At 46.5% G+C, this 19,379-nt stretch overlaps 2 protein-coding genes across 2 annotated transcripts; both read left to right on the top strand.

Moving 5' to 3' along the window:
• Window positions 1–677: 677 nt before the first annotated feature.
• Window positions 678–6,284, top strand: MRGBP (MRG domain binding protein; the record flags this gene model as incomplete). Its single annotated transcript, XM_084271705.1, has 5 exons — window positions 678–900; window positions 1,465–1,586; window positions 2,133–2,214; window positions 3,861–3,935; window positions 5,002–6,284. 5 exons carry the CDS (start codon window positions 678–680, stop codon window positions 5,190–5,192), a joined length of 693 nt encoding a protein of 230 aa, XP_084127831.1. The 3' UTR covers window positions 5,193–6,284.
• Window positions 6,285–7,611: 1,327 nt separating this feature from the next.
• Window positions 7,612–17,818, top strand: OGFR (opioid growth factor receptor; the record flags this gene model as incomplete). The annotated part of the gene is made up of 8 exons (XM_084271579.1): window positions 7,612–7,836; window positions 12,358–12,402; window positions 13,124–13,186; window positions 13,506–13,587; window positions 13,949–14,027; window positions 14,509–14,575; window positions 14,879–15,027; window positions 16,178–17,818. 8 exons carry the CDS (start codon window positions 7,612–7,614, stop codon window positions 17,544–17,546), a joined length of 2,079 nt encoding a protein of 692 aa, XP_084127705.1. The 3' UTR covers window positions 17,547–17,818.
• Between the last annotated feature and the right edge of the window lie 1,561 nt (window positions 17,819–19,379).

Below are 19,379 nucleotides of genomic sequence, written 5' to 3'. Positions count from 1 at the left end.
AATGATGGGCGAAGCTGGTGGGTTCTGTATTTTTCAAGCATGCCAGGCATACCTATTTGTAAAGCGCCAATGTCAAGTGGACACACAACGGTCCCACTGGGACAAGAGCAAAGGTTTGGGGGGTTATGAGGGGCTCAGGACCATTCCTGGAGCAATCTCGTGCCTTGGAAGGTCCTTGTGCCAGCGAAGGAAGGGTTGGGAGGATGATGGGTGGTCAAAGCTACCCTGGCAGCAGGGCCAAGCCTTGGGCACTGCTCTGACCTCCCCATGCCACCTTCCCAACCCTCTGGTATCTCAAAACGTAGAAGAACAGGCCTGTGGCGGCCACCTGGGATGGCAGCATTGTGGTGCCTCCACGATCAGCTCAAGAAACTCTGAAGCTTGACAATGGGGGACGAAAAACTCATCTGAGGTACCCGGCGGTCCCGTCTCCCAGTCTCTGAGGGAACGAACTCTGTGCCCAGCTCACCCTCTATCGCTACGACCGCGGTGCGGCACAACCGTGAGATAAATGCCCTCCAAAACCCTCCTCCACTCCAGGAAACATGCCACACCGCCGCATTCCCCCGCCTGGCCCCGCCCGCCGAACGGCCTGCAGCCCGCCACCCCCTCCTCCCGGCCGGCAGGAGCCGCTGCGGGCGGCGGCGCGGGGAGTGGGGGCGGCAGGCGGCACGGCGATGGGCGAGGCGGAGGGCGGCTCGGTGGGCGCTGTGGAGAAGCCGCCGCTGCCCGCGGCTGGGCCGGGAGCCGCCGCGGCGGTCGCTGCCGCCGTTGCTGCCGCCGCGGCGGCAGCGGCCGCCGCCCCGGAACCCGGCGTGCCGGTGGAAGAGGCGGTGGTGGTGTGGAGCCCTGAAGTGGAGGTTTGCCTTTTCCACGCCATGCTGGGCCACAAGCCCGTAGGTGAGAGCAGGCCGCGCCCGAGCCGCGGTCTTGAGTTACGGCGCTGGCCGGGGGAGAGAACCAGGCGCTAGGCCCGGAGCGGTAAGGTCCGGGCGGGCGGCGTGTGAGGGTCCCACCCGGGAGCGGTGGCGGCCCGGCTGCGGTGCTGCCCCTAGCGGCCTCCCGGACCGCCACCGCCGCGGCAGCCGGCCCAGGGCCCCGGGGCCCGCGGGGAAGGAGGCGCCGTGAGCTACCGGCTTCCTCCTGGGAGTACAGAGCCAGCCTTTCTCGCTCGCCCGTGCCGTTGCCCTTCTTCTCTTGCTGCCTTACACTGTCCCGCTGTTGTTTCGCAGCCTCTCTAAAAGCTCTGGCTTTTGGCTTTACCCTATGGGGCACCCTCAGCCCCTGTCCCGACCAGCGTCTGTAACGTAGGGGGAAATGTCAGCCCGGCGGGGCCGCCCAGACTGCCATGTGTCTCTTCTTCCATACTGTGTGGTTTCTCTGTAACGCCAGGATGCCCGCTTTTAATTGTGTGCCGCGAGTAAAGCTGTTAGTAGTGTTAATGACACCGAGTTCTTCCCCTAGGTGTGAATCGCCATTTCCATATGATCTGTATCCGAGATAAATTCAGTCAGAATATTGGACGGCAGATTTCATCCAAAGTGATTTGGGACCATCTCAGCACCATGTATGATATGCAGGCTCTTGTGAGTATAAAGGGTTTGATGCAGCCACGTTCTTATTTCTTATAGTTCAGGAGTTTCAATAGGCCAAAATCACTGGGCCTGTCCTACCTGTCAGATTATTGGGGAATTTGTGTCAGTCCAGTGAGTTGATGAGTTTTTCCCTGTAGGTGGGAGGCAATAAAACCTGCAGTGATTTATTTTGGGTTTTCCCCATACTGTGTTCTTTATTTATTAAAGTTGCTGAAATGCTAATCCAACAAACGTTTACACAGGTACTTAAGTGTCAATAAAGAAGTTATAGTGTGTTCGTATAAAAATTTGCCACAATTGGGTTCCAGAAATGATCTCAGATGATCATGAGATGATCACAGATACCTTGACCTATCGTACTATTGGTAGTAATCAATTTGACATCAGGAGCATCCTGATTCTCTAATGTCTGGAGCACCTTGTTTAAAATTACTTAGCCACTAATTGCATGTAAAACAGAACTTCAGATTGCATTTCAAAATCCAAATTAAAGTTTTTATCAAAATCATTTATAGATGTTTTTCTTTTCTGTCTAAGCACGAATCTGAGATTCTCCCATTCCCGAACATAGAGAAGAATTTTGCTCTTCCTGACGAAATGATTCAAGAAGTGAGAGAAGGTAAGATGTGATAGGCAGGCTGATCTTGTTGATTGCTCTGATCTCCCCTCAGAACTGGTAGTTCAACAAAACTCATCCTCTCAAAAGAATGTAGCTTGCAAATGCAAGCAAGGCTGTTCTTTCAGACTGGTGTGTTAGGTGTGTCAGAGAAAGGAAGTGTTAAAACAGACCCAAATTTATCTTGTGAATTTCTGATCAGCTGCCTGAAGGAAACTGGGGGAGAGGGTCACAATGCTTGTGCTGCTCACCTTGTCACTATCAGCCCCTGTGGTTGACCACTGTAGGGGACAGGCTAGTAGGAGAAATAGACCTTTGGTCAGATTCTTGTTTCTTGTGTTCTTAAATATATTGTAGATGGGATGTTACTACAGCACTAACAAATTGTATTTGTTTAATTTAGAGTCATCTTCTGGGTATACACAAAAGATCCAAGTACTTCATCAATACTGGTTTGCAGAGTGAAGGGCAGAATGTCATTCTTTGAAAAGTGATTAGCAGTTTATTTTGGGTTTCTTTTACTTTGTTGAATCAGCTGTAATACTACCTCAGACCATAATTTTTGCCAAAATAGATCATTTGTATACTTGAACGTGGTTCATTTTGTAGCAGGTTCATTATTTAAAGAGTAGGAGCTCTGGAGTTGATGAAAATGTTTTCTACATGGATTTTTTTAATACATATTATAATATTTCTGTGATAAAATTTTCTGTACGAATGATGATACAAGGCAGTGAAATAACAATTCAGCTAATGTTTGAAAATGTACACCAGGAATATATTTATTGAATAGCAGCAGTTTCAGTAGCTGGAGAAACTTGCTTTTCACCATGGACTTTGTACCAAGTACCTGTTGTGCCAGTATAACCATCTCATTTTTAGGATATTAAAATTTTTAACATAGTTCACATATTTTTCAAAGCATTACTGGTTTTTAATGTCTGATGTGGCTTTTTTTTCAGTATTTACCTTAAAATTGATTGAAAACAAGAATAATATGAAATGCTTAGGAGTGTCGGTATAGAACAAACCACTGTGAAATCATCTCAGTGGTTTTGCCTTCTTGGGATTCAGCTGTCTAGTTCTTCCAAATCTCTAGCTCATGATAAGCCCATCTGTATTGTCTAATCTAACAGAAATACATAGCAGTTTGACAGAAACATGAGGTTGAGCAGTGAGAGTTGGATTTTCAGTTTGGTTCTGTGAGTGTTACTTAGTACTGTTACCCAGGGTGGGAGCTAGGAAGTTCAAGCATCTGCCAGAGGAGTTCTTGAGACAGTTTGAACTACAGTGGAATGCTTCTCAATTACTAGGCATACTAAACTTTTACACTAAAAATTCAGTATAAAAATCATAGCTAAGACTATTTTTGCCTATTTAGCATTTCCTTTGCTGCCTGTTAATAATTTCAGGGCAACTTTTTGACATGTGGCATCATCTTGTTCAGTTCTTTACATTATGCTGTAGCATGTCTGGACATTGAGCTCTCTGTCTTTATCACAGTGCTGAGGAACCTTTCTAAATCAGTGCTGAACCTTGCACTGAATATTTGTTAACGTTAACACATATGCTGAGGCTAATAATGTAGAAGAAAAACACATACAGTTCCTTAAAACCATCTAACCATTGCTTAATAAACTTTTCTGTAGGAAAAGTAATGATGGAAGAAGAAGTAAAAGAGGAAATAAAAGAAGAGATGGAAACACATGCAGGTCCAGAAGAAGGTAAATTTGTCACTCTCTACTGTGTAATACGAGATTAAAAATCAACTGTAACTCTGCAAAATTGATGTTAAAATGTAAATCCCAAATCCACTGTACATTGTGATTTGTATTCAGACTTTGCATATGCTCATGCCAAGAACTACTACAGTAATTTAAGAATGCACAGAGTAAGCAGTTGCCAATACCTGATACTTCAAAAGATTTCTCCTTTGCTCCGAATTCACATGTGCAAAGTTGTATAGCTTTGGAGTTTTTGGTTTTAATATGTATTTGAGAAAACCTGGTGGGTCTGAAGTAATCTAAGGATCACTGAAAGAAAGTTAAGTCCAGATTTAGTGAGCCTAAATACTCTGTGTTAGGACCTGTGTAGTCTTGGGGAAAACCAGGGCCTATAAATGAGAAAAGCTTGTGAAGATGGTGTGCTTCAGTGGGAAGATGGGCAGAGTGGTTGGTTTGTTTGGGGTTTTAATTTTATTTGCATTATCTTCCTTCTTTTAAATGTAAGGCTTATTTTCCTAACATTTTGCTGTAGAACAAAGTCATATGTCAACAGGAAGGATTCTGCTATTTACCTTAACAGACCAAGCCAGCTGCTAACTATGTCATTTCATAGTACTTCTATCAGAGAATAAGCGGTGTTTTAAGATGGAATGTAATAAAAGATCTAAAATTTTATATTAATAATATATTAAATTTCACATTTTGGGTGTGCAGTTTTAAACTCACCACATGTAATGACCATTACTGCTGATAAATTTCAGAGGTTGGTCCCCTGTTCTGTACGTGTACCTATTAAGTATTTAATTTTAAGTGCTGTTTAATTCCACTTAGCCTGTCAAAACACATGCCTGTCTTTAAAGCAATTAATAAAAGCAAGATGTGCCTTTCTTACAGAAGATTTTTCCTATAAAAGTGAAGTAATAATTAATTGGTGACTAAATGCACTGAGAATTTGGTTTGAATGAGGTTTGAAAAGTTCTGTGCAATATAAAGAAATCTGCTATCACTTCTTGTTTGCCTATGTGTATGACTCTGATCTGGAATCATTACTTTGATCCTATTTCAGTTTTTGCACCCTCTGGAAGTTTAGGAAAAACAACTGAAAAGCCAAGCAGCAAAGAGAAAGAGAAAACTTCATCAGATTCTGGGTCCAAGGAAGGATCTGATAAGAGGAAGCGCAACAGAGTCACTGAAAAGGTCTTAAACACAAACAGTAACCCTTCCAGTCCCAGCGCTGCCAAACGACGCAGAACATGAAGCAAGCTGTGGAGGAGAGAAGTAATGAACTATGGAATGGGAGGAGTCAAAAAGGAGCAGCAGGACAGTGGCTGCAGAAACACTTTTGAGAAAGGAAAAAGATATCTGAGCCAGGTATTTGAAGAACCTGCACGTCGGCTTTATACATGCGAGACCTGTCCGTCTTCCCCGGTGTGTGTTGGAGTCGGAGTAGCCAGGCCATGGCTACCTTCTCAGGGCAGTGTGGGGGGGAAGAGTTGGCAACCTTAAGAGTTTACCTGTGTGCAGCCACTCTGGTGGTTGCATTTCGAACAAGTAGCACACTCTGTGTCAGCTTAGTTTCGAAAGGAGTGCTCAGTGAAACAGAGATCCCCTGGTAGTGAAAAGCATAGGTTATTTCTGTAAAGTTTGGGTCCTTCTGCTTTTGTTTTGTTGCTGTCTTCGAATATTACAGACCCTCTGTGGGTGATGTTTGGCCATTTTACTTACTGCAAACGTGGCATTTGTATATCAAATGCCTGAATTTGTTGGTTGAGTAGAAAACTACAATTCTTTTAAATGCAGGTTACTACTGAGTTTAAGTATTCTTTAGCTCTGTTTGCTGGAGGAACTTTCACTACTTTCAGCCATAGTGGGATAATATTTTTCAGTCTTCATAAGTTCATATACCATAAGTGAAGTGCAAATGGTAATGCCTCTAGACAGAATAATTAGTAAATAAAATACCCAGTGATGTCACATGGTTTGGTTAAGGGATCAGCTGAGCTGTGTGAACCTGGAGATGTTCATCCATTTGTAATATAACAGTATAGAACAGTGGGGTTTGTAATTCATTATTTATTTTTTAAAGGCGTTTTAGTAGATGTTAATGGAATTGGTATTCCAAAATGTTAATTTTGTTCTACAGTTTAAGAATGTTACTGACATTGTAACACGTTTGCTTATTATATTCTGGAATATTAAGATTTGATGAAGTTACTACTTTGTGTTGTGAAAAGATGGACCACAATCAGCATGGCATGTTAGATGGTGAATGAAGAAGGCTGAAATGTTACTGACATAACTACGAGTTAATAAAAAGAAGAGTTACTTCTTAACCTGTCAGTATTACCTGTGAGGTGAGGAACTAGGAATCCACTAGTTTCTGCTTTTATTCTAGGTACCAAGTTCTTGTCTGCCTTATTTGCTTCACTTGTTTTATACTAAGAATAAATTTGACTTGTTCTTATTTTACTAAACAGTAATTGTTGTGTAACTTGATTCAAAAGAAGCTAGGCCAAATTTTAAAGTTTTTTAGGTATCTTGTAGGTATCTTGAGGGTTTTGAGGTGCTTTTTGGGAAGCTCACCTGTTTACCCTCTAGAAGGCTGGAACTCTGCAGGGATGGCCACTAGTAACACTTCCACAGTGTGATATAAGCTCACTGGCTTAAGGTCTGAAATAGCAAGGCAAAAACCAGTTCCAAACCAGAAGATATGAAATTCTGTGAATTTAGTGCTGTGCTCCAGTAAGCTGTGCAGAATGTTCAGTGAGATACCTGGCAGCTGAATGGAGAGATCCACGGAGCTCTGGTTCTGGGGAAGAGATGTTGCAGGTGTCTCCAGAGGTTTTCTGGGTGGGTGGAAATCAAACTTTTCAAACCTGTGAGCAAGCTCCTGGGTTTAATTTTGATACTTGATCGAGTTCTAGTCAATGTTTTTGCTGTACCAATGGAACAGGCTTTATACCTTCAAGTTGAAAAGTGTCGGCATTAACAGGTACTGGAGCAGTCAGTCTCTTACCACCCCTGAAAAAGGGAAAGTCCACTTGGGATTTCATGGTCAATCCAGCAACCCAGATTTTTTTGGGAATGGGTTGTTTGCAAGGTTGGATATTTGGAAAACGTAAATGCTCATAGTGGCCCGAGTGCTGCAGCTGGGTTTTCCTTTCCCTTTCACCCTGTCCTGACTTCTGGGGAAGGCTGGGGGTTGGTTCCTTTACCTGTAAGAGGAGTATTACCCCTCTGGGTGGAAGGGGTGTGTTGTTGCAAGGCTCGCCGAATTCCCCATGGGAGGAACGAGGGAAGAGCTCCCCCTGCTCAGCGGCTCCCTGCCAGCAGCAATCACTTTGTGCCGGGTGGGGGGTGTTACATAGCCTCTCCAGGACCCCTTACCGCTGCCCAGCGCCGGCGTGGATGGAAAAGATGGGGATTTGGTTTGTTTTCTCCCTGCGCAGAGGGCCTGGGCGCCCGGCCGCGGGAGGCGAGCGGGCGGGCGCAGGGACCGCGCGGCGGCCGAGGGGCGGTGCCGCAGGAAGGGGGCAGGGCGTGCCCGCGCTTCCTTTAACCCCCCCGCATCCCACGTGCTTGGGCTTTGTAGCGCGGGCGGGTCCGCCGCCCCTTTCGTCTTTCCTTTTCCCGTCCCACTGCCCCCCTCCACCCCCCCCCCCACCCCGCCGCTCCCATGGCGGTTTGGTTCGACTTCAGGCTGGCGGAGGACGAAACGTGCTTCTGGAGCTATGATTCCACCTGGGAGGAGGACGACGAGGAGGAGGAGGAGGATGGCGGCGATGGAGAAGGCGGCGGCGAGCCGGAGGGAGCGGAGGCGGGAGCCGAGGAGGAGCCGGAGGATGCGGGAGAGCGAGCGGTACAGAGCTGGGTGAGGGGCTCCCTGCAGGCGCAGGCCCAGGTGGTTGTCGAGGGGTGCGGGGGTCCTCCGGGGTGGGAGCGGGGCGCGGAGCGGCTCTCCCGAGGCGGCCCGGGAGGGCAAAGCCCCTTCCCCGCCTGCCCCGAGCTCTGCAGCTACCTCCTGTCCCGGGCCGAGGGTCTCTCGCTGCGGTGTCCCTCTGTTCGCAGAGGGGGCCCTCGGGGTGTTTCAGGGCCGCATCGGTCCCGACAATTACCGGGGCTGCGAGCTTGTCCCGGGCGGGCACGAGTGGGTCTCCCCGGACCGCCTGCTTCGCGCCCTCAGCGCATTTTGAGCCTTCTCGGCGGTGCCCCGGGTTCCGTCGGGAACGGCAGCAGCTCAGAGCGCTTCCAGTCAGCCCCAGGGGGTTTGTCCTGGCAGCGACCGCCGGCCTGTAATGCCCTCCCCTCGCAGCCGGCCAAGGGATGGCCCAGGGCAGCAGACAGGAGCGCTGCCTGTGACGGGGCAGAGGTGTGCACTGGCCCTGTGACTCCTGGCGTTTTCTTATGCTTCCACGACCTAGGTTTCAGCGTGTGTGTGTATATATATATATATATCCCCACCATTCCCCATGATTTGGATGCTTCATCCCACAGGTAGAGGTTCTGTCTTTGCCTGGCACCTGTCAGCCCACCATTAAGGTGTCAGCAGCTCCCCACAGTTCAGTTTGCTGTCCGCAGCCTCACACTCTATGGTGGCCTTTCCTCCCCTGTGACCCAGGGGAGGGCTTTCCAAAGTGAGCCGTACCTCTTTATTTCTCTTAGGGCCTTTACTTTCTAGGGAGTGTGTTACAAAGCACCTCTGAACACAACAAAGATGCGCTGCTGTTTTAGAACCTGCAGGTATGTGCTCGGTTACACCAGTGGGGAAGTGCTGCAAAGCGTGAGCACTTCTCCCCAGTACCTTCAAATAACATTGATTTGAAATAAAAGGAACTTGCTGGCCTTTACCTGCAGTTCCTACATTTAAAGTACCAAGGTTTGAGTTTTAATTTGGCATCAGTAATTTCTTCTACAGCATTGCTTGGGCAAATGCAGAAACCGTGTTTGTATTTCAGTGTTCCCTTCTGCCATCAAAACACACCACAGGCCTTTATCTTAACTCCTCCCCTGTCAGGAAAAGACTAGTTTAGTCCTTTGCTTCAGTTTCGTTTCAGCAACTGACTGGTATTTTTAGAACGCAACTAGGCAGCTAAAGCTTTAAACTTGAAATTCTTAGGAGCATTAAGCTATTAAAGTAACCTTCCTTTTAAAAAGTAATGCCATGCAGCGTAGTAGCCTAACCACCCATGACTTGTCCAGAAATACATGCTATACTTTGTAAACAAAATCAGGGTTTAAATGCAGCAGAAGGACACGCTCATGTATGTGTATGTGTCTTCAAGGTGTTTGCTACAAGGAACGTAGATCTGTGAGGGAGGTCTTGGGTATTGTAGGTGGAGTAGTTGCACTACTTGAAGAGGCAGGGGTTCCACTGGAAAACACTTAATTGTTTAAAGGCACACTTTATTTTCCTCTGTATGCAGCTGGAGTTCTGGTTTCATTCACAAGTTTCAAAGCCTCAAGAACATTCAGGTTATTCTTTTGGAATGTGATTGTTCTATAGATGACTTTTGTATTTTTTTTTTTCTTGGAGCAAGCTCTGGATTTGACATCTGTAACAACAAGGACCATTTTCTCACTCCAGTGAGCAGACTTCTCGAGCTCTGCCTTGCAAGGGAGGATGTTGTCCCTGAGACTTAGGGCCCCTGGACAAGCATCTTTAAGGAGGAGTTCTCCCTTCAGTGATGAATGTGTAGTCACCTCTGTCTGACAGCACCTGAAAGATTTTTAAGGGCAGTGAGCGTGAATACAAAAAGAAAGAGTAAATCTGCTGCTATCCCTTTGTGCCTTTACACCCTGCCAATGACATGGATTAGTTTCTAAAACTAGTTCCTACTTCTCCTTATATTACACTAATTCTTGTTCTTCTCCCCTCAGCCTCCATGTTATGCTTTTTTATGGAAGATGGTAATGTTTTTTTTCAATAATAAGGTTAGAGCTTTTTAATTATTATTTTCACTGTGCACTTTCAAAACCAACCTAAAATTCTACTTTTATCTTCGCATCTCACTTTTCTCTCAGCAAATGCCCCATATTCGTGGTCTGAAGTTCCTGCAGGTCTGTCTCTGCAGCTCTCTTGCATCTCTGTGCTTTTAGCTTTGAGGAGCACGCCTTGAAAACCTTGGGCTTCGTGGTGGCTTGAAGAGGGTTACAGGGTTACTTGCTGTTCTTCTGTAGTGCACGGGGTTCATGCTGTGCTGCTCAGGGCTGTGTTTTAACAACAATCCTGCCTTTAATTCTCCATTAACAAAAAGCTTCCTTCGCTCATCTATGATTCTGCCACCCTCCTTGTTCCTGCTTCTTGTTCACAATCCCCATGTTCTTCCATCCCTTTCGGTCACTGGTTTCCAGTTTTCAGCCAAATACTGTCTGCATTACCCTGTGCTGGCTTTGCTCTCTGCACAGCGATGCACATTCAGGTTTGGAAGGAGAAACCCTCTTGGGTTGCTTAACAGTGCTGTGAAAAATAGGTACTTGAGTTTGTCCTCCTAACCAGGAAGGGAAGGTTGTTGTTTCTGGATGGCTTTGAACAGAAGTCTTTAGAGGCCCAGAACCATCCCCTGCTTGGAAGAGAGGCTGAGTTTTGCTTTCTTTGCTTCTTGTTCTCTTAACGGTGTGCTCAGGAAAGCCTTTGTCCTGGATCTAGGCTTTCTCCTGCATCTAGCTTCTTTCTGGATGAGCTTTCTAGTGTGTCACACCATGGCATTGCATCTGTCTCTGTGCCTGCACCTTCCCTTCAGCAAGCCAGTTCTTTGTCAGAATTGGAGCCCATCTATTCTTAGCCTGCCCTACCTGACTGTTAAAGGGTGGTTTTTTAGACCGTGAAGTGCAAGGAACAGCTGGAGATGGAGGATTCTTCTGTAACCAGGAACATCATTTTCATTAATTCCACATGTATCAGTTTCAGCTTTGGAGTTCAAGAGTTATAGTCAAAAGCAACGATGAATTTGAAAGTGCTAAATCCTGGCCTCTGCTTGGATCTCGAACAAAAGAATCCTATTGATCTGGTCTGGCTGAAACACGTTCCTTAGTCTTGTATTTGCAGCCGCTTTTTTTAATGTTATTTGTTTCCCTGAACGTTAGCTGTGTGGCAGAGCCTTTCATAGTGGCGTGTGTTTCTGCCATCCAAGGAGATTCTGGGGACAGACACCAGCACTTGGATTTCTGATCCCACGTGGCAGTGGGAAGTTCTGCTGCCCGTTTTGCTCTGTGTTGCCATATACAAACTGGAAACGTGTTGCAGTGTAGGCAGGCGTTAGTTTAGGTCATCACGAGTTACTGCATTTACAAAACAAAGCCCAGCAAATCGAGCTGTATTTAATTCCTGTCCCCCAAGTATGGGGGACTCACAGTGTGTAAAGTTATATTTAAAATGGAAACTTTAAAAGTTCTGCATTGTTGCTGTCCCTCAGGTTCAACAAGGCCAAGTGCAGAGTCCTGCACCTGGGAAACAGCAACCCCGTGCAGAGATACAGGCCTGGGGGAGACTGGCTGGAGAGCTGTGAGGCAGAGAAGGACCTGGGGGTGTTGGGTGACTGCAGGCTGAACATGAGCCGACAAGTGTGCCTGGGTGGCCAGGAAAGGCAATGGCATCCTGGCTTGTGTCAGGAACAGCGTGGTCAGCAGTGCCAGGGAGCTGACTGTGCCCCTGAACTTGGCATTGGTGAGGCTGCACCTTGAGTGCTGGGTCCAGTTCTGGGCCCCTCACTACAAGGACACTGAGGTCCTGGAGTGAACCCAGAGAAGAACAACCAGGCTGGGGAAGGGGCTGGAGGGCAAAACCTCTGAGGAGCGGCTGAGGGAGCTGGGGGTGTTGAGCCTGGAGAAGAGGAGGCTGAGGGGAGACCTTATCACCACTTACAACTACCTGCCAGGAGGGTGCAGAGAGGTGGGCGATGGTCTCTTCAGCCAGGGGACAGGAGATGGGACAAGGGGAAATGGCCTCAAGCTGTGCCAGGGCAGGGTCAGAGGGAAAAGTTCTTCACTGAGATAGTTGTCAGGTGCTGTGAGCTGCTGTTGAACTGTGCTGTGCTCTGCTTGTGTGGGTGCTTTTACTGGGGAGCAGGCTGGTTTGTTTCGGTGGCTCTGCCTTGAGAGAATGCTTTTCCACTCTCATGGTTTGAGGTAAGAGGGGTCAGCACTCAGCAAGGTTAAACCTGTCTGTGTAGTTTGTGAACTGTAACAAAGTCTCTTATCATTGAAGTAACCCACTCTGTAAGAAAAAATAAGTATATAATTCAGTTTTTTGTCTATAGCAGTGTGAATTAGGAATAAAATCAAGTGAATTCAGCTGTAACTAGGTAAATCTGTCACTTGGCAACTAATGGGGATCATGTGGGTATTCCCACTTCTGTCTGTCTTTTTGTTTTACTAGTGAAGTTTGGTTTCAAAATCCTTCCAACTAAATGCCTTTTACTTCTAGGGCCAAAGATCAAATTTATCACCACTATCTCAGAGGGGTTTTCAGGTAGACTTGCCATGAAGTTTCGTTACTTGGAGAGATGAGCAGTAAGGAAGATGATGATTAGAACAAAAGTCTGATAAAATAAATACCTGACATGACCATGTGGGTCTGTTATTGTCCACCGACTAGATCAGCATGATGCTAAATCAGCAAGGCTGCTCTTGAGCAGAAAGCAAAAGACCAAGAAAACCTAATGTCAATAATGTCTACAGGGAATGAGAATCTTGAAATTAAGATGTAGAAATATCCTTTAAATTTGAGAAATTTAAAGTCACATCTATTGTCTTGACCAGGGTATGTAGTGACACGGACAGAGATGGACAGATAGGCAGGGCTTAGTTTGTCCTGTGTTAAAATCTTTGAGTTCAAGCAGAAAAGACACTTTGCTGTTTGGGATTTCCAGCTAGTTCTGACCATTTCTGTGGGAAAACCCAACTGGAATAAAAGATGTGTATGAAACATGAAGACCTTGATTAATTACATGAGAGGAAAATAAAATTTAAAGTTTGGTTAAAGGAGATAGTGTGAACTGCTGGTAGTCCCAAGCTGTCCTCAGGAGAAACAACGGCGGTACCAAACCGCCTGGGTTTGGGAGTGCTGGGAGTGCAGGGGGATGATAGGGAACGTGTGAGAGGTGCTAAATTCAGTGAGTGGGGGGGGTTTATCCCTATTTTTCCAGAAGACAACCTTATTGTGGATCTCCAACCTGTGTCTTTTTCTCTAGTCCTCAGGCAGGCGCAACTGGAACGCGGCAAGAGACTTGCAGAGATACAGACATTGTTACCCGGTATGGACCAAATGATGATGCCCATGCTCTTGTGACTCTTCCTCATCGTGTGCACCAAGTTTAGGAATGTTTCCTAGATTTGAGGGCACGCTTTTGTCTTTACACTATCTGGCTCAGAATATTTAAGGGATTAATTTGGGAGGGGGAAGGGACAATGTGTGTGTGTGGGTGCATCAGAAACAAGCTGTTACTTCCCAAAACATTTCAAGGCTTTAGCTTGAAATGTCCAGGAAACACAAGGGAAAGCAAGGAGAAGTGTTGAAGCAAATACTGCCTCTGAAAAGATTGCTGCTTGTTGATTTCTTCTTCTCATCTCCAGGATCTGATAGAATTGGAAAATGAGGACGAACAGATGTGGAACTTGAGCTTTTATAAAAATGAGATTTCTTTTTCGCCCCGTGGTGAGTGCCTTGTATGATGGCTGTTTGATGCCACTCTGCTGCAGCTGGTTGAACTGGTGAAAGAGTAGCTTGATCCATGTGGGCAGTTGTTAAAAAAAAAAAAAAAAAAAACACCAAAAAATACACACCAAGAATTTCCATTTTAAATGCCTTTGTGCCTGCTATATGTTCCTTAATTTTCTGCTTAGTGGTAGAAAACATGGGGGGTTTTCTGGCTTGGCAGGATGGTTGTCCTGTTAGAGAAGCTGATGCCTGTTTGTAGGTCCTGGCCCTGGATAATGACCCGACCTGGGGTGACTGGCTGACTTTAATTTTCATTTGGTGTCACTTTTTCTTGCCTGACTTTTCCTTTTCTTTTCAGGTTTATGTATTGAAACTCTGCTTGAAGCTTGGTGGGACAACTATGAAGTTCTGGAAGAAAATCATTCCTACATACAGTGGTAAACTCTTGCCATTAATATATTGCCTCTCTTTAGTGGTGCCTCTTTCACAAGTCAGTTGTGGCTGTGTTCCTGAATTCAGCTTCCCAGAAGGCCCAGAATTACTCTTTTACACCTTACTGATAGAGTTACCTTCTCCTCGAAACGATGCAGTGGAAAGCCTGAAGGTGTGGGGTGTCCAGTGCAGCTGTGGCAATAGATGACAGTCATGCTTGGTCTTGGAGCATACTGCAGAACAAAGTATTCGGGCAGCAAGAGAGATCCAGAGAAGCACAGGATGTTGTTATGACTGGTCTAGTCAGGGCTTTTATGGGAGGGATTTATTGCTAAACTACTTCCGTGTCCATACAGATGTGAGCTCTCCATGAGGTGCTTGTGGTAACAGAGTTGGTAGAGTGAGTCTTTGAGTTGTAACAAAATGGATACCCTGGGTTGGGTGTCATCTTGGTTCATCTGAACTGAAGTGTGTTTTTCCCTCCAGGCTATTCCCTTTACGTGAACGTGGGATGAACTTGCGAGCCAAGCCACTCACGTGGCAAGAAATCCAGGTAGAGAAAGCTTTTACCTTTTTTCCTCTTCCTTTATCCAGATCTGAAGCAGGTTAGGATTCTCCCTAAATGCCTTCTATCTAACATAGTTTGGTTTATGTGGCTTCCCTGGGGCCTTAGTGTGAGCAGAGCTCACTCAAGATCTAGGCAGTGTTTGTGGGCTTTGTGTCTGCCGGTTGCTACACCAGCAAGTGAAATGCTGAGCGGTATAATCAAGCCTTGTTTGTACTTCAGGTGCAACTTAAACTGGTGCAGGTAATTAGGGAGGTGCACCTTGTCCTCATTGTTCTATCTTGTTTTCAGGCCTTTAAGAACTCCAAGGAAGTTATGCAAAGGTTTGTACGGGCTTATCAGCTCATGCTGAGGTTTTATGGAATCATTCTGATCAACGAGGAAACTGGAGAACTTAAAAGAGCAGAGAACTGGGCTGAACGATTTCAGAACTTGAACCGGTGAGTGTTTATGCTGCAGCCAGGCATGTCTTTGAGAATTCAGGAAAAAAAGTCAAGAGTATCTTCAGCCTTGGAGGAACAGAGACTTTTATTGATGGAGGTTAGGTAGCTGAAGTCTTTTCAACTTGGCTCTGCCTCTGCCCATAGCTCATCACACTCTGTGACTCTAATGAGTGACGACTGTAATGAGTAAACCAGCTGGGCCTGGCTTGCTGTGGTATGGGATGCAGCTGTTAACAGCAGGCTTTCTTCATGTTTGTCTCCCAAAGTATGAGATGCAGATGGGGAGATGTTAATATTTGCTCTAGTGGAGCTTGTGTTTAGAACCACGTTTTAAGCAGGAAGCCAAATTACCTTTGTAGTGTTCTGTTAAACTACAAAGCAGGGGTGTTTCTGTATACATCCCTGAGTGTTTATAAAGCTGCCCTAATGAGCGTAAAATCTTTTGACTCCTTGGTTTCTCCTTGGGTTTTGACTCCTTGGTGCTCTGCAAACTGATGGCAATGTTTTTGTGTTATTCCAGGTCCTATTGTAGAGATAGAAATGACCCTTTGCATTTGAGTAACCCCAGCAATGTTGACAGGGGCTCGAAAAGGACTGGGCATAGTCACAAAAGAAAAATCAACTTAAGGACTTTCATCTATAAGAAAATAACAACCCATCAAAAAAACCAAACAACAAACCCCAAACCAAAAAACAAACCCAGCCCCAAACCAAAAGCTGTGTCTAACTGAAGTCCCTACCTCACAGATTTCTGGCAGCATCCTTACACACCTGTATTCTTACACATCTCTACAGGCTTCCCCTGAGGGTTGTTGTCAGTGCAGGGTATTGGGATGTGTGGGCTGGTGTGCCTCACCCAGTATGGTGGGTGTTACCTAGCAGTGGGTGATGCAGAAAGGCAGAACCCTTCCAAGCAGTGGAGATGATTAATCCAAACAGGCTAGGAAGGTCCTGCTAAAGGCAGGCAGCAGCAGTAGGTGCTTTACATGTAAGCCCCTCTGTACTCCCACATCCATTGTCAAGTAGTCTTTACTGTAGACCACAGTCAGTAAGGCCCCAAAACATTTTTGCAGGTACCCTGGGGGTTTGCTGGGACTTCAAGTTTGTCAGCCTCACCTGATAAACTCTGGTTATCTGTTTATTTCAGGTTTGGCCACAACAATTTGCGTATCACCCGCATCCTGAAGTGCCTGGGAGAGATGGGGTATGAACACTATCAAGTGCACTTGGTGAAGTTTTTCTTAACAGAAACTCTTGTTAATGAGACGTTGCCAAACGTCAGGAGCAGTGCCTTGGATTACTTCCTGTTCACCATCAGAAGCAGGCGGAAGAGGAGGGAACTAGTCCACTACGCTTGGCAACACTTCAAACCTCGAGACAGGTTTGTGTGGGGACCGCACGACAAACTCCTGAAGTACAGGGCGCGCCACACCAAGGAACGGCTGCGCCCACAGGCTGGAGATCAGCAGGAAAGTCCTGGTAAAAAACGTGATGATTCTGGAGAAGAGGCTCTGAAACCATCTCTAGAGGAAGACCAGAAAGCTGGAGATGCTGCAGACTTGCAGCCTAAAGTGAACGATGAAGATGGAAAAGAGAAGTCAAGTGATTGTGTTTCCAAGGGAGAGGATGGTGAAGAAGAGGAAGGGGCTTCGGTTGCCCAGAAGGAGAAGGAGTTAAACAGTGAGGCTGAAGAAGTGCAGGGTACGGCAGAGAGTGATTGCACAAAGGAGAGCAAGAAGAGAAAGCTAGATGCAAGTAAGGCAGACACCAAACAGAGTGGTGCATTGAAAAACCCTACAGATATCGAAAACATCTCCCGCAACCTGGGAGAATGTGCAATTGATGGAGAAATCCCCTCCTCTGTCCCACTCTTACAAGCAGAAGAGGACCAGGAAGCACTGAAACAAGACTCAGCAGGCACCAAAGACTCAACAGTGCCAGAGGCAGCTGGTGCAACTGTGAAACGGAGGAAAGTTGATAGAAGAACGAGAAGCAAACCGTGCACCTTGGCCATAAACCTGACTATGGGGCCTTCTGCCTCTAGTGCCAAGTTAAATAACTCTGCTGCAAACTCTGAGGCTGAAAAAGAAAATGTCAGTGAGAAAAACACAACTGTGGAAGCAGCAGTTGAGGAGGGTGGTGGTGGTGCAGATGATGGGCCTGTGATACCTCTGGTTGGTTCCATGCTTCCCGAGGCTGGCCGGACTGCTCCAATAACTAATGGCTTGGAGGTGAGTGGAGATGAAGTCACAGCAGGGAGTGATCAGCCCCACTGCAACAGCACGCTCTTGAGAGGTACAAGTGAGGTAGAGGGGATAGAACAGCATAAAAAGGTAGAAAATGCAAGTGAAGAGAGGCAAGCAGAAGTCACAAGCAAGAAACAAGTTCCAGAGAGTCTTGAGCAGAACATGGCATCCACCTCTCCTGAAGAAGACAGTGCTGAGGTTGCAGCACGTAAACCTGAAAGCTCGGAGCATGCAGCAGAGCCTGATGAAGAGCAGGCAGCAGCAGAGTGAGACCAGCATGGCAAGTGCTCCAACAAGCGGAGATGACGCTGCCAGCACTGCTAGGAGCTGGCTTTAATGAGTTGGGTAGCAGAAGTATGTGGAAGAGTAAACTTCCTTTGGACTGATCCAGGCTAGCCCCCCGCTGACTCTCACTCTTCCACACTTTTTTAATCCTGTGTAGTAACTCTACTGAGATCCAGCCCTTGGCTCCCCTAAAGAGGAAAATACTAGTGTAGTTATCTTCATGGGCAGGCTGTGTCCCATGCCTGTTTTTTAACAGATATTCAGGACAATCTTGGAGCAACAGGGATTTTTGCACTTTGTTTTGTTTATGATATATCCCTTCTTACATAGAAGAGGAAGATGATCTGTTTCCTTGTGTGAACTAATCAAGTATTTATTAAATATGTGAGTTTGTAATGCAAGGCAGCATGACCTAATATGCCAGTCCTCCTGCCACGTAACCTCTATTTGTTATTTTGAAAGGCTGTTCCTTCCCAGCAGATTTATTCCTGGCAAAGGTGCTGTTGGTCTGAAAGAGATGAGTATGTGCATTTCATTTTGTGTAAGAGCGGCTCTTATAAAGAGAGGAGGTTCAGCTTCTGACTGGGATAAAATGCGTAGTCCAATTGCATCCCCCACCAGTATTACCCTTTGTGTACAGATCCTGTTCTCCAGGGTGCAAAGTGCCCTGTAGTTTTGTTCTTTATCCCCTGCAGAAGTTGCTTTGTAGAGCTCGTTGGAGCTGTTAAGAATACTGATTGTCTGCTGGTTTCTAGGAGAGAAACCTTCAGACCTTGCGTAAAGCTGGCTGTGCCTCCTCTTCCCTAGGTTTGTCCACCGCTTTCAGACCCTTGGTAGTCTTCCACAGATCAGGTTCAAAGCCCTGCCTTCCTCTGAACCCCACAGGGATTTGTCACTGCATTTTGTCCCCAGACTTTGCCGTTAATTTGCCGCAGCCTGTGGAGCTCTATTTCTCTCTCTCTCTCCGCAGGCCCTGCTCCAGGTTGGACGTGTCACATTCAACCCACTTCCTAGTTAGGGCAGGGCTGGGTTTTCCCATTAATGATCAGTGTGTCAGCCAGCCAGGGCATGTTTGAGTGCACAATGTCTGGGAACCACTGGGCTTTGTGGGGCAGCTAATTGAAGCTGTAATTGCAGGGGGTACGCTTGTCTGCTTCATTTACTTACAGACCTCAAGAATTTACTCTCAGACCTTGCCAGCTATTTGCCTGCCTCCCTGGTCCTGACCTCCCTGTTAGCTCTTCTGCCTGACTTGCACAGTATTCAGCCGAGTCAGAAGGAGCATTAAACAATTTAGCACTTTGGGTCTTGGAGATTTACAGCAGAGGACCTGTTTCACCAGGCAGAGGAATCTGTTCCTGATGGCCAGAAGGTCTGGAGTTGCTGTTTGCTCTGATTGTTTGTTTTAGTTTTGGGGGTTTTTTTGGGTGCTGTTTGTTTTGTGCAGGAGATGGCTGGAGGCTCTCTGCTGCAGCTCTTAAGAAGTTCCCATCTTTCAAGGAACAGGATCAGTGATTTGTCCTCCCAGGCTGCAGGTCCTGAGCCAGCATGCCCCACACATGTGTGTGTGTAAAAGTCTGCAGGCTGGACATGGAATGTTTCAAGGTCATGTATGTGCAGTGAGCAGAAACTTGCAGATAGGGAGCTCCACCTAACCACGAGGAGGAACTTCTTTGCTTTGAGGGTGGCAGAGCCCTGGGACAGGCTGTCCAGAGATGCTGAGGAGTCTCCATCTCTGGAGACATTAAAATCCTACCAGGATGCTGTCCTGTGCAGCCTGCTCGAGGTGATGCTGCTCTGGCAGGGGGTTGGGCCACA

Source organism: Gallinula chloropus (assembly GCF_964237585.1).
Source record: "Gallinula chloropus genome assembly, chromosome: 16".
NCBI lineage: Eukaryota > Metazoa > Chordata > Aves > Gruiformes > Rallidae > Gallinula > Gallinula chloropus.
This window is presented reverse-complemented; position numbering and strand designations above follow the sequence as displayed.